Here is a 14,460-nt window from a genome sequence, read left to right as displayed (position 1 = left end):
TGTCCAGTCCGCATGTGCGGGCCTGGGTGAGGGTGGGATGGAGCTTGGGCGCTGCTGTGCCTTCCTCGGTTGTTTGCGTAAGACCTCTTCAGTAAGAGTACCTTGCCTCGCTGCCTGTGAGTCTAGCATGTAAGAATAAGCATTTTTGCTCTCACTGTGGCTCTTAAAACTCTAACCAGCCACTCCTTCTGATGCACAACTGAAGAAATGGCAACTGTTACAGCTCTGGGGGAGTGAGCTGTCTTGGACGTACCTAGGAGCGTAAGTCAGAATCCGGAGCAACCTGTGTAAGCGCCGGCTGGGTCCTGTGCCGTATTTCACCTCGTGCCTGGAAGTTAGCCTGATGGTGAGGGGCGGCTCTGCTGTGGAAGCAGCTCGAGGACAGCAGGCAGCAGAGCTGTCATCCAGCCAGCTCTTTTCAGGAGCTGGTCGTGCCCACGTGAGTTGTTCCCAAGCTGCTTTCAAGAAGGGCTTTTCCAGGTGCCCTGCCGCTGTGGCGTTGAGCCTGCATCACGGCGCCTCTGCCCCTCCTACCTCTGCTCTTTGCTCCTGACCTTGGTACCCGTGGGGGCCACCTGTTGCCGCTGAGGCAGTTAAAGTTGGACTCCGCAGCCAGACCCTCTGGGGCCAATTGTGATAAGTCGCGGACTCGCTGTGGGGCCTTGGGCAGTGTGTTAACCTCTCTGGGCTTCAGCTTCCTTCTCTTCCATGGGGGTAGTAACAGTGCCTATCTCATAGGGTTGTCATGAGAGTTAAATAAGTTAAATATACATAAAGCTCCTAGAATAGTGCCTGGCCTGGAGTAAGCAGTCAATCAATGTTAGCTACTAGTGTTAACCACCACCTGTCCTCCACTTGTGCTGTATTTGTGCCAAATCCAGTTTATTTCCTTCCCCTGACTCCATAGCTCTCTGTTCCCCTCAGTGCTACGACTTTGTGAATGACCTTCTAGGTCACAGCTCTTTCACGTGACCTGGGTCCCTCCACCTCCCTTTCCATCCGCTGCCCCAGGGCAGTCCCCACCCCCATCCAGGCAGACCTGGCCTCATGGGTAAGGCCCAGACAGCAACGAGGAGGTGGCGGAGGGAACCTTAATATGCTTGAGCACCTGCTTTGTACCAGACACGGTACCGACATTTTCACTGACAGCTTGTAATCACCTTCAGTTACTGTCTCCAGTTTATACGTCAGAGTGTTAAAGCTCAAAGAAGTTAAATATCAATAAGTTGCAGAAGGCACTATCACTAGTCAGTGGCGGAGCTGGGATCTGAACCCAGGTCTGTGTGACTCTGGAGTTCATGCTTTGCATTACCCAGAGTGGACAGAGAGCAGGATGCGTGCGCACTCTGCACACACACTCTACACACAGCCTCCGGACCAGACAGGATTTGGATTGGGTCTGAAAAGCGATGTGAAGCCATGTCAGCCCTGGGTTGGAACTCCCTGTCTGTCCTCCCTCCTCCCTTCCTCTCTTCTGCCTTATTATCTCCCTCCTTAATGTGTTTGCCCCATACTGGGTCTTAATCTGTTTGTCAAGAGAACAAATAAAAGGAAGGTGGGGTTTTTTTGCACACAGAAAAGAAAGTAATGATGATTAACTAGCATACATTTGCAAAGCACGAGCCCTGTCCCCCCAGCCTCATTGTGCACTTTTGGATCAGGTTGTAGGTGAGGAGAAGATCTGATTTCAGAGTGCGGTTAGCAGATCTCACCGTGATATTTTTGTGGAGGAAACATTTTTTTTAGTGGACTGAATATTTGGATTTCAAGTGTGTCTGTGGTTCGTTGATCTGACTGTCCACCGGGAGGGGTCTATAACTCCATGCTTCTTTTTCAGCCCTGTTTTCATTCCAGTTTTTAAAATGGTAATTTTTACTTAGAGATGTCTTTAGTGGCAGAATGATCAGAATGGCAAATGACAAGGAGCCAGGGGGAAATACGGATATAGTGAAGACATAGTTCTTCATGGAAAACGTGATTTTAGTTGATGGAAAAAATGATTTTAGTCGATGTTAAGTCAGCTTGACTCTAACTTGACAGTGAACATCCTCTTAGGCGGCATTAATAGAAGCACAGAGGCTGGAACAGGGAGGTAATGGTCCTGCCTCCTCTCCACCTCCTGTTGACGCCGAGTATTGAGTCCATTCTCGGAACCACATTTGACTTTTGAGGCCAATAAATTCCTGCATTCAGAGACTAATAAGTAAGACCAGCAGCCACAAGTGTATTTCACGTAAAGAATTCCTTAAGGGATTGAGAACATTTAGCTTACAGAAGAGAGAAGACTTGCGTGGGGGGCACACAATAGCTGAACTCGATTCAGAGTGAGAAAGAACTGTGAGCTGTGGTGGAGCGGATGGCCCGGAAGAAGCAGGGGCTCCCTGCATGCAAGCAGAGCAGGGTGTTACTTCCTGGAGTTATACTCTATGTCAGCTAGCAAATTGCAGGTTCAGATAGGCCAGGAGTGGACCGAGCTTTGGAAGTGGAGGGTATGTGCCAGCAATGCCAAACCCATGCAGTTTGGGGAGCCAGTAGAATGGGAATTAAAATGTTTAATGAGATTAAAGTGTGAACCTGAAGACAATGAGATGTAAAGAGAAAGCTGGGGCAGAGAGATTGAGGAGGAAGAGGTTGAGAACATGATATGCTTTTACTTTTTCTTGAGGTTAAGAGTCCTAGACCTGTTTTAAAATGGAATTGCATTGAGCTTCATGGGTCATTAAGCCCTACGGTGCTACTCAGCTTTTGAAAATTGTCATGAGTTCGTTCATTATGTCATTAGCACTAAGAATCTAAGATTTTACTTTTTTAATTTCTTAAAAGGAGATAGGGGCTTAGTATTAGAAAATAATACCTTTCAGGTTGCTTGAAGGTTAGTTGCTAATATCAGAAATTAGACCACTAAATTCATCTCAACTCCTGTTAATTGTCCTTGTCCCCTCCGTGTGACCCTCCCTATTGTCTGCTCCTCAGGATCTATGAAGCTGGCGTAGAAGGCTGGAACTAGAAGAATCACTCTCTCTCCTCTTTCAAGTACACATTTCTCTCTCTCTCTCTCTCTCTCTCTCTCTCTCCCTCTCTCTCTCTCTCTCTCTCTCTCTCTCTCCCTCTCCCTCCCTCCCTCCCTCCCTCTCCCCCCTCCCCGCCCCTCTATTAGAAAACATACGCTGAATTCTGGAAACTACAAACCAGTAAGGTTGGCACTGGTTCTCAGCAAAATTCCAGAACAGGTTATTTAACCACTGATGACAGTTTCCTTAGATCAAGAATATTTGTGTCTTCTTTTCTAGTGAGGTTTCCAGACTGATGGGGTAGAGCACTTTATATATTCAACTAACATTTATGTTATATATATGAACACATATATATGCATGTATATATGTAATGTGTATAACATATATACATGCAGCGAACATTTATAACATTCAGCTAACAGACACTTACAGCATGCCTCCCAAAGGCATCATACAGAGAAAGTGGGAAGTGAACCCAGAATGCCATATTTTAAAACCTCCTAGGGCCCAGCACATTTGAGTGCTTGGTGGGTGAGAAATAAGATGTTCCAGGCAAAACAGCAGTGCCAAAGGGCAGAGGTGGAGGGAGGAGGCTGGATCAGGGAAGGGCTCTGAGGGTCTGGGCTCTGGGGTGGGTGTGGGAAAGCAGGCAGAGAAGCTGGTTTGTGGGTGCCCATTCCTTTGGCAGATTTTCAGCCAGTGGTGTGGACAGGCCTGGCTGACCAGTTTACTTTGTGGGGTGAAAAAGAGGGAAGAGTCAGAATGTCCTGAGATTTTCTAACTTGGGGAATCGAGAGAGAGAGAGAGAGAGAGAGAGAGAGAGAGAGAGAGAGAGAGAGAGGGGCTCTTTCTCTTTGTGGGGACAAGGAGGGGCTGAGAGTAAGTCAGGAGGATCGAGCGTGAGTGGTTGGATGACTAAGGCTTTGGGACATGTAGCTTTTGAGGCACCGGTGGGACACACAGTAGATGGTTGAATACGCTCCTGGAACACAGGAGGGAGGCAGGGGCTGGGTGGGCATTTTCTGTAGATGGTAAATTAAGCTATGGGTGGAAGGGGTGGGTTTAGCAAGAATGTGTCAGTGCTGAGCTTCATTAAGTTTCTGAGGTGTGCAAAGGCGGAAGAGGCAAGGAAGGAAGGTGAAGCAAAGTTGTCAGAGGTTTAGGAAGAGAACCTGGGGAGAGTGGGGTCCTGGAAGCCGAGGGAGTATGGTGCTTCAGGAGGGGCTTGTGCAAGGACTGGGAGAGTGGCTGCCACCCCTCCAGGGCCCTGTACGCGCTGAAGGGTGGCCTCGTGCAGTAGAAATTAGGGCGGAAGTGATAGGAGGAGGCTCAGACTCCTTGCTTATTACTTGCTTATTACTAAACAATTGCTGAAAGGAAAGAAGTGAAGAAGAACAGTTCATACATGTAATCCCTTAACACACTCACTGCTGTGACCCCAGCACCGAAGGAATGTCTGTGGCCATGCCAGGCTCTTTTGTGGGTGACCAGTCACTGGGAGCTTCTCTAGCACGGGGATGGGGACAGGACTCAGACAACCCTCACTGTGACTTCAGCAGAGTCGTCGCGCTCCAGAGCTGTGACGGTTCTGAACTTTTAGCTATAATTGGTATTGATGCATTTTTCAATTATGACTGAAGGGAGGTGGATTTGGAATTTAGTTAGTGGGCCTCCAGATTAGACTTGGGAACATGATCCTTGTGAAAAGTCGTTTTAGCTTATCAGTAGTTGGCAAACATTTGTACAACAGTGGTTGTTCTGACTGTCCTTTGGCTGCCTACTAAACTGGACAGCAAGCTGTGTCCACTGATTGAATGAAAAAAATAACGATTTTGTGTTACAGGGAACTTTTTACAATAAGCCAGAGGGCTTTACCGGAGTCTCTTTAATCTTTAACAATGGCTGTCTCTTGCGGAGGCAAATTATGCAAATCAGTACTTAGTGTTTCATAATCAATCAGGTCTTTGTTGGAAGTGTTATGAGCGCCAGAACAGAATTCCTGTGGCGGGGGAGAGTAGTTAGGGGAGTTGCAAGTCAGGCCACTGCTGTGATCTGCAGAGGACACTGGTGGCTGCTTTGAACCCCCCTGCAGTGAAAATGCAGTCGTGCTTTGAGAAGAATCCCTCAGTTTTGTAGCAGGGTTTTTGTTTTACAGTTTATCTTGCTTTGGGTAATTTACAAAACACCCACGAAGGAGCAGCTAGCAGGTCTGTGCTGTGGATGACACACACAAACAAAGCTGGGCCCGCCGCCTGGGACGGCAGATGGCAGCCATGCTCCAGAGCTGCCTTTGTGTTGAACCTGCCAGGAGTGCAGTGTTTTAAAACCTTGGACTCATCCAAGTGCACGTGTCTGTTTCAAAACAGTGTCATTTCAGCTTCAGCCTGCACAGCACAATTAACCTTTAATAATCCTTTGATTCTAGATCAAAAATACAGAACCAGAGAAAATTTTAAAGCCTTTGGGAAAAAACTGTGATATTTTTGAGAGTTCCTGTTACTACTCCTGCTATAATACATGTGTTGCCATCTAGTGGATAATGTAAAGTATATAGCAGACTTACTGTGTTTGGAGTTTATTTTACCCTGCTAGTAATTCTTGAAGCGGATAGAAAGTCAGTTCAGTTCGGAGCATTAAATCATTTTTGGAGAGCCGCTTTGGGCTAGGCATATGCCTGAGCAGATTATGTCCGATAGACATGAAAACATTTCAAAACAAGATGGTGACATCCCTGAAAAAGAGAGGCTTGAGAGGGGTCCTTAACCTGGCCTGGAAATGGCAGAGAAGACTTCCGGGAGGTGTATCCCCTGAGCAGAGTAGGAGTAAGTCAGAAGACCGGGATTGGGAGATGGGGGAGGGCTCTGAACCCGGAGAAGTCAGCAGGGCCAGGAACACTAGGGGGTCCCAGGCTCAAGGAATTGGATTTGACCCTGCGGGGCCTGGGGAGTCAGTCAGTATACACTCTTAGTTAGGCAAGATTTACCATTTTGTTTAAAAACATTTTTTTGTCTGGTTGCAAAGATTACACATACGAAGTGTAGAAAAATTTTAAGGTACGAAAAGGTATTAGGAAAAAGCAAAGTCTTCAAATCTTAACCACCCAGACAGCCATCAGTGTTTTGATGAGCAGTCTTTTAGATTCCTCTCTCTCTCTGTGGGTTCAGCTTCAGGTCTGTATTTCATATAGTTTACCTAAGTACATGCTGTGCGCAACCTTGGTTTTCCCTCCATTCAGCAACATGCTTGTGGGCAACCATCCATGGGGTTGAGTCCCTGGGGCTGAGTCCATGTCAAGCAGTGCACATATTGGGATGTCTTTGTTTGGTCTCTCCTAGTAAAAGCTTTATGTGTAACAACAGGTAATGTGAGAATCTGTTTTTCCCTGTCAAATGCATCTAATATAGAGACCACTGCTACTGTTTTTTATAATCAGTCTGCTTATACGGTAGGTGTGTTTTGTGGGGAAGTTCAGTGTCTTGATGATTTTTGAAATTAGCCTTATTAGAATACAGTCACTTAAAAGTGAACTTGATTTATCTTCAGAGAAAGAAAAGGATGAGTCACATGAATGCCTGTCATTTTAGAATGGAGTTTAAACAACTGTTTAGTTGAGTATCAGCTTTGTGGAGAAGCCAGATCCTGGCTGACCCTGGAGTGTGGCTCTTGGCTTTGCGCTGACCCATAGCTGTTGACATTGCATTTGACCTGAACAAGGCATCTCAGCATTGGGCACTTTTGATCTTAAAACGTTCTGTGTGCACTGTGGTGAGAGCAGCCCTCAGAGACCCACTGCGCTCGGATGGGACGGTAGGTTTGTCTTCGTGGGCAGACTTGCAGAGGCTGAAAGCACACAGGCGCTTGGTTTGGGAGTCACAGTCCCCTGTTTATTTTGAACCATTTATATGCAGTGTGTTACTTCAGTGTCTTCTCATCTGTAAAGTGGGATTATAGTGGAACCTATCCCACAGGGTTATTAGGAGAAGTAAATGAGCTAATTGATGCACAGTGTTTAGACTGATGCCGGCCACACAGCATGTGCTCGATAAAAGTTAGCTATTAACTCGTGCTATTTCTATTTTTAAAGAATCATTTTTACTGCCCTCCCGTTGTAGTGAAGCTCAGGGAGATTAAGCAACTTGCTCAAAATTTCAGTTGGCAAAGGTTAAGAGTTTAGGGAGTTTATTAAAAACACCTCTTTTTTCCCAGCACAATTTTGGAACTACCTGAAAGAAATACAGGAGTCAGAACTGAAAAAGCCAAACGGAGAACCTGGCTTTAGATTTGTGGCCAGATATGGGTGGAGCGCTGGCCAGAACAGACCCTCTCTGCCTGTTGCCGAGTGTGCTCACTGCTGTCTCCAAACCCTACACCAGTAAGTCCTCTTCCCTCAGACGCGTGAGTGAAGCATTGGGAGACAGAAGAGGAAGTTTGTCCAGCTGGGGTCCCTCCACACGAAGCCTGAAGCGGGTGGGGGGAATCAAGGTCCCTTTCAGAGTAAGTGGTGGAGATTGAGCAGAGATTAGAACCAAGAAGCTCAACCAACTCCCTGGATTCCGTACCTGTTTCTCTCGTCTGCCCTGCTCCACCCAAACCCCTCAGTCTTTTGCCCGGAGTCTGCTCCTCTGCTCATACCCCGCCCCGCACTAGGCGAGGAGGTAGAGGAACTCAGACACGGGGAAGAGACCCAGTCCTGGAAGTTGCCTTCATTACTTGTTTAAACTGTGTTTTGAGGCAGTTTGATGATTGATACTCAGGGTGAACGGGTCGCCATTGCACCGCCAGTCTTTCTGACCATCCTGGTTCCTTGCTCACAGCTGTGGGCCTTCCTCCCAGCATCCCTATGGTACTTGCGAATTCCAAGCCTCCCGTGTCACAAACACAAGGAATAACAGCCGAGCTTGGAGGAGGAGACTTCAGTGGTAAAAACAGGCACTTTGGATATGGGCACGTTCCTACTTTGAGTGACTTATAAAACGAGCGCTCTACGTGGAAACATTCAAAAAACCTTTCTTGCAGATCTTTCTGTATCCACTGTAGTTGAAAACATTTTAAAAATCAATATATACAAATGCTGTCACATGAAACCCAGTTTATATTTCTGTGAAGAAAAGCCTCAAACTTAAATAAGCTAAATAGTAATAGTTTATTAGTCTTTTGACCATATAATGTAGAATAAATAACTTAGCCTTTGAGTCATACAGACCCGTGATCCATGCCACTTCTTCCCCTTATTATCCTGTGACCGACCTCATGTGGGCCTCAGTTTCTATGTTTATCAAACGGGAATGGGGGTAACGTCTAACTCAACTGATTGTTATAGGGGAGCCGATGACGGCACATAGTGAGCAATTCACACACTTCCTGGCACACACGTGCCTGGTATGTCACTCTTGGGTAACATCAGGTGTGTAGTGCACTGTTGAATACAGACACAAGACAAAACAGCTTGCTGTTGCTCACTGGATGCTTTTCTCGGTTCCCAGTCATCCCTCTTTGTGATTACTATACTGGGAAACTGCACTTGCCACCTGCCAAGAATCTGTGCTTAAATCTGGGCATTAAGAACTCAAGCCTGATACTTAGAATGCTGGGTTCCATTCAGGCTTCACCCCATGTGTTCCTGAGCAAATTACTTACCCTGTCTCTGACTTAGTTTCCTCATCTGTAAAATAGGTGTGATGATGTTACCCATCTTGTGTAGCTGGGAGAATTTGATGAGCTAATGTGTGGGGAGATCTTGGAACAGAGCCTGGCACGTAGTAAACTCAATGAAGGTTTTGTTGGTGGTGGTTTTTTTTAAATGGCATTGATCCACTTAAATGGAACTTTAAGCAAGGCTTGCAAGTACTTAGAAATAAAATAGCTAGAGATTTTGCGTGGGGTTGAGGTGTTGGTTCAAATGTGGGTTATTACTAGTTTGGCAGCAGAAAATCTGTACTTCAGAATCACCAAACATGTTAAAAGAGAGTGCAAAATGGGAGATTTTTTAAAAAATCATGTTTTGTTAAGAAAACATGTCAAGTATGTACTAAAGTAGGCCGAGAGTGTAAGGAGCCCGCCTGTGCGCACGTGCCCATCTTCAGCTGTCAGCGCAGGACTGATCCTCTTTCCTGTGTTCCTCCCCACCTCCATATTATTTTGAAGCAAATCTCAGGTATCATGTCATAAGAAATTGGGATCACATCTGTTGTACTTAAGGGAAACTTCTTGTAAGCATGTTTTCTGAGATGCCTGCGGGGCCTTCTTGTTCCTGGCACTTATCCCCTTGCACCATTCTACCCTGGTGGACTGAAATTAGCTAAAGCTGGGGGGTGCTGCTGGGTCTAGCCTACGTAGTAGATTCCTTTGGGCCCATTCAAACTTTTCATTGAAAACTATGACTCCTTTTTTTTAAAAAAAAAAAAACTGTTTTGGATAAGGCTTTAAACAGGTATGCTATGACTGAATGTGTCACCCCAAAATTCATATGTTGAAGCCCTACTACCCAATGGGATGGTATTTAGTGGTGAGGCCTTTGGGACCTAATTAGGTCATGAGGGTGGAGCCCTCGTGAATGGGATCAGTACCCTTAGAGGAAGAGACACAAGACCACCATGTGAGGATTCAGCAAGAAGGCAACTCTCTACAAATCAGGAAGAGGGCCTTCACCAGGCACCAGATATGCTGGCACCTTGACCAGGACTTTCCAGCCTCCAGAACTGTGAGAAATAAGTGTTGGTTGTTAAAGTCACCCAGCCTGTGATATTTTGTTATAGCACCCCAAACTGAGACAAAGTGTATTAGTTTCTTATTGCTGCTGTAACAAATTACCACAAGTTTAGTGGCTTAAAACAAGAAAAACTTACTATCTTCTAGTTCTGTAGGTCAGAAGTCTAAAATGGGACTCCCTAGACTGAAATCAGGGTGCTGGCAGAGCTCTGTTCTTTTATGGAGATGCTAGGGGAGAATCCATTACTTTGCCTTTTCAAGCTTCCAGACGTTGCCTTCATCCTCTGGCTCCCTTCCTCCATCTTGAAAGCCAGCAGTGTTGGATTGAGCTGTTCTCCCGTTGCATCGCTTTGACTCTCTCTTCTGCCTCCCTCTTCTCCATTTAAGGACCCTGTGATTACATAGGGGCCTACCTACCTGGATACTCCAGTATTAATCCAGGGTATTCTCCCTATTTTAAGGTCAACTGATGAGCACCGTAATTCCATCTGTCACGATAATTCCCCTTTGTCATGTAACATAATATAGTCACAGGTTCCAGGGGTTAGGACTTGGACATCTTTGGGTGGAGGTAATGGCATTACCCTGACTACCACAGTAGGTATAATCCTTTGGGGATTATTCAGTACCCACTATCTATTCAACATTTAGTAAAAGTTTCTGAGGCTCTGCTTTGCACCAGGAACTGTGCCTGACAGGTTCTGGGGAAAGAGAGAGGACCCTTTAACCTCTAGGAGCTTGCACTCTGGTGAAGAGAAACCAGTCGGTAATGAGTCATTGTGGTCTGTGGGGAGCGCGGCAGGACTGAGGCCGCTCAGGACTTTTGGAGCTGAATTGTGAAGGGCCTTGAGTGCTGCATTTGGGGTTTGGACTCAATCCCATTGGTTAGGCCCAGAGATGACAATTAGCTGCCCTTTGGCAAGTCGGCCGGCAGAGATGCTTCCTTTGGCTGCAGTGGGTTTTAAAACCAGAATTCATCCCTGCCCAATGCACTGCACCCTCCATTCCTCTTGCTTTACTCCCTCACACTGCTTACCTGGCCCCTTGCAGGCAGGGGTTGGGGAAGGGAATGGAAACCACTGAAATGTATTAAACTTAACTTGATTAAATCTTGTATGTGGTACAGTAAATACCTTATTTGCACATCTCTTAAATTTTTTTCCCAACAATCTTAAAAGTCAGATTTTAAAATGCAGCGTCAGTGGAAAATAGGAGTAAGAGTGTGAGGAAGGCAGCTGTGGCTTAGTGGTGGAAGACGGGACAAATTTGAACTCAGAGTCCCAGGCTTACCTCTGAGCCCCACCAGGCACTAACCATGTGACTGGGAACGAGTCACTTAGCTTCTGCAAGATTCACTTTCCCAACCTGGTTAATGAGCGTGGTGACGTCAGTGCCCACAATGGGCTGCTGTGAAAGAACAAGGTCGTGTGTGGGGAAGTTCCTCACGGAGCCAGGGATGCTGCACAGACTCTGGCTGTCTCAGTTGTTGTTTGTAATCTGATAAATAAATGAATATTGTGGCCATAGTTCAGTTTTTCTTCGATTCATGCTCTTATAGATGCCTAAGGGTGCTTTTCTGAACCATATTTGCTTTTAGTCTAGACTCTGTGAGAAATTTAACTGAACCCTTACTGACCTGTCTCCAGACAAATGCTGAATGTTTCTTTAGTGGTAAATACTATTTTTGCATTTAAACATTTACTCATTCCACAAATAGTGACTGACACCTTCTGGGCTTCATGTTGTGCTTAGAGCCATGCGGGAAGCTGTGCAGCCTCTCCTTGCGTGGTTCCTAACCCCCAAGAAAGAGGCGTGCATGCAAAAGTGAAGCCAGGGGACGTGGCTGTGTGTAGCTGAGTGCCCAGTGGGTGGGATGCAGAAGTGCTTTTAAGTTCAGAGCAAAGTGAAAATTAGCCTGAGTTGGCCTTGACAGAAAAACTTTCATGAAAAAGATGAAAGTTCAGCACATCCTTCAAGGATGGGGCTCCGTATGTTTGGAATAAGTACAAAGGACATTAGGAGGAAACTAGTGTGAGCTGTGGTCAAAGGACAGAGCAGGCCACCAACTTAGTTAATCATTCTCTCCTTCTGGAAACACTTTTGTCCATGTTGACCATGATCCTAGGTTTCTTCCTACCTCTTTTTATTTTATTTGTTTCTTAATCCCTCATTCCACACACATTACCTGACACATGCTTTAGTACTAGAAATGAGCCATCACAAATTCCGTCCTCTGTACTTTTGTGTCTGTTTTGTTCATCCGTGGAAGTAGGGAAAATGGAGACTTGCTGTGTAGGGATAAATCGTTGCTCCTGCCTCTCTTCTTTAATTCTGCTGCTCTGCATGGGCCCTATTTATACACTTGATAGCTCCAGCCTTAGAATCCATCCCCTAGAACACTTGGAAGAAGGAATATTTTTCTATAAAATTTTGGATATAAGACATATAAGGAAGGGAATTGGCCTTTATTGAGCACATGCTCTGTAGTTACTAGACATGTACTATCTCATTGAATCTCGAAGTTCCTTAGAGATCATCTCTTCGTTATGTCACAGATCACAACAATTACAGGAAGAAGGAACCATCGGTAAGAGACCAAGACCCAGGAATGTGGGTGACTTTCCCAAAGCCACCCAACAAGTCAGTGATTATACAGGAGTCTAAAACCAGAGATATCCAGTTTGTAGCTTCAAAATCTTTTTACTACCTGCATTCCATTCTCTACTAATTTAAAATTTGTTGCATATGAGCGTAACATATTTATCCATATAAATCGTTTGCTTTCTTTTCATTATAGATTTCACACATTGGCAAACTGAGAGATTTTCTTCTCGAACACAGGAAAGATTATATTAATGCTTATAGGTAAGTGTCTATTTCTTACCGTGATTTTAGTGACTGTTCTTTTCCATACCTATATTCCTTTTGAGCTTTTTGTCCTCACTTTTTACTAACTTAGGGTTGTAATGGGGAAGGTCAGTTTGGCAGTGGAAGAATATCTGCAGAGCAAAAAGGGGCTCCCCCCAGCCAAGGTAAGCTCAGCCATACCCCATGTCCTCAAAGTCACCATATCCTCACAGCAATGTCCCCTATTCTGATGTTCCCATGTGTCTGTAGCTCTTTGTGTGCCATATATGTTGTGAAACATGCGGAGAGAAATGGGGCAGTTTCTCATTGAATGCATATTGCTGAGCAAATGAAGAGATAATGCAGGTCATGTAAAAATGCCATTTGGAAAGACAAGAGCTCTTGCCTCTAGTGAAGAAACTTTTGGTTAGGTTGATTTTTAAAAAGAAAAAGCATTTTGATCAAGCCTTCCAAAGTGGCTTCTGGAATAAGACTCCAGCTCTCAGTAGACACAGGAACACCGCCGTGCAGATATCATGCCTCCTGCTCTTCCCTGACCTACATTTGCACCTGGCTTTAGTGTGGCATTTCTACCATAGGAGTCAGCTTCAAGTGTATTACCTAAATTAATGGAAAAGTTGGATTAGACATACGAAGTGACATCATTAGAAGCATCTTTTTAGGAGTTCATCATTATAAAACAAAGGATTTTGCCCTTCAGAAGCCTTCCTATCACAGTTAGAAAATACAGAAAAAATCTGATTTTTAAAAAAACTTTGTCAATATATGCAAAAATGAAAATGTTTCATATAAATTCTTTAACAGAGAAAATAATTATGCCCCAGGTGAATTTTAAATAATCTCTACCAGTTTGTCTACTTCATACTTTTAACTGTATTTCATTTGCATAATTTTGGAATATACTAAATTATTCTAATGCTTAGTACCAAGAAAACCTTATTTTAAAGCTCTCAGTTAAAATAGTTGGTCACCACTAGATGGCAGTGTAAATTTTATTTCTAAAGGTGTATGTACATCAGATGCTAATTTTATAGTGCATAAAAATGGAAGCGACAGTCATTTTGGAAAGCTTAATAAAACTGGTATAAGCCTGTCAGTTCCAGCTCCTTTCTTTAGTACTTTACAACTTAGGTTAAATAAGTGGTTGTAGAGATCTCTCATGGAAATCCATTATTAACTCCCCTTTTCCTTGAAAAGGCATCCAGCCAGGTGAATGCTTTAAAGGTTGGTTTAGTTCAGGCCACCCTGTCCCCTTATTAACCGTGCAAACCTGAGAAAGTCACTTAATCTGTAAAATGCAGTGTCTTCCTCTAAACCAGGGGTCAGCAAACCACAGCCTATAGGCCAAGTCCAGTCCGCTACCTATTTTTGTACAGCCTGTGAGCTGAGAATAGTCCTTATGTTTTTAAATTGCTGGAGGGAAAATAATAACAATAGGGACTTCCCTGGTGCCTCTGGTTAAGACTCCTCCCTCCCAATGCAGGGAGCCCGGGGTCCATCCCTGTTCGGGGAACTAGATCCCACATGCATGCCGCAACTAAGACCTGGTGCAACCAAAATAAAGAAAGAAAGAAATATTAAAAAAAAAAAAAAAAAAGAAGATGAAATTAAGGGAAGATGCTGGGCCAGTGCCCCACCTCCTCTTCCCTGGTTAATCAAATACACTGTCCCTCCTAACAGTATACTTGTAATACATAAGAAATAAAACCAGGTTTTAAAAATAATAATAATAATTACAATAATATTTTACCACATAAGAAAATTATATGAAATTAAATTTTTGGTGTCTGTAAATAAAGCTTATTGGAACAGCGCCACACCCATTCATTTGAATGTTATCGCTGGCAGCTTTTACACTATGACAGCAGAG

At 44.6% G+C, this 14,460-nt stretch overlaps 1 protein-coding gene across 3 annotated transcripts in view; it reads left to right on the top strand.

Annotated features, from left to right (window-relative positions):
• The window catches only part of STX18 (syntaxin 18), a 122,540-nt gene that overhangs the window by 55,625 nt on the left and 52,455 nt on the right, over positions 1-14,460 (top strand). Inside the window, exons 1-3 of one of the 3 annotated variants that reach the window (XM_033427858.2) lie at positions 7,241-7,386; positions 12,520-12,587; positions 12,682-12,754. Coding sequence is in view for 1 of the 3 variants with exons in the window: in XM_004269628.4 (XP_004269676.1) it covers positions 12,520-12,587 (68 nt within the window). In the remaining 2 variants the exon portion in view is untranslated. Of the gene's footprint in view, positions 1-7,240; positions 7,387-12,519; positions 12,588-12,681; positions 12,755-14,460 lie in introns of those variants that run through there. The other 2 variants (XM_033427857.2, XM_004269628.4) reach the window with 2 other exon arrangements.

The sequence above is a fragment of the Orcinus orca genome, chromosome 4, assembly GCF_937001465.1.
Source record: "Orcinus orca chromosome 4, mOrcOrc1.1, whole genome shotgun sequence".
NCBI lineage: Eukaryota > Metazoa > Chordata > Mammalia > Artiodactyla > Delphinidae > Orcinus > Orcinus orca.
The sequence above is the reverse complement of the archived record's forward strand: the minus strand, read 5'-3'. Positions and strand labels throughout refer to the sequence as shown.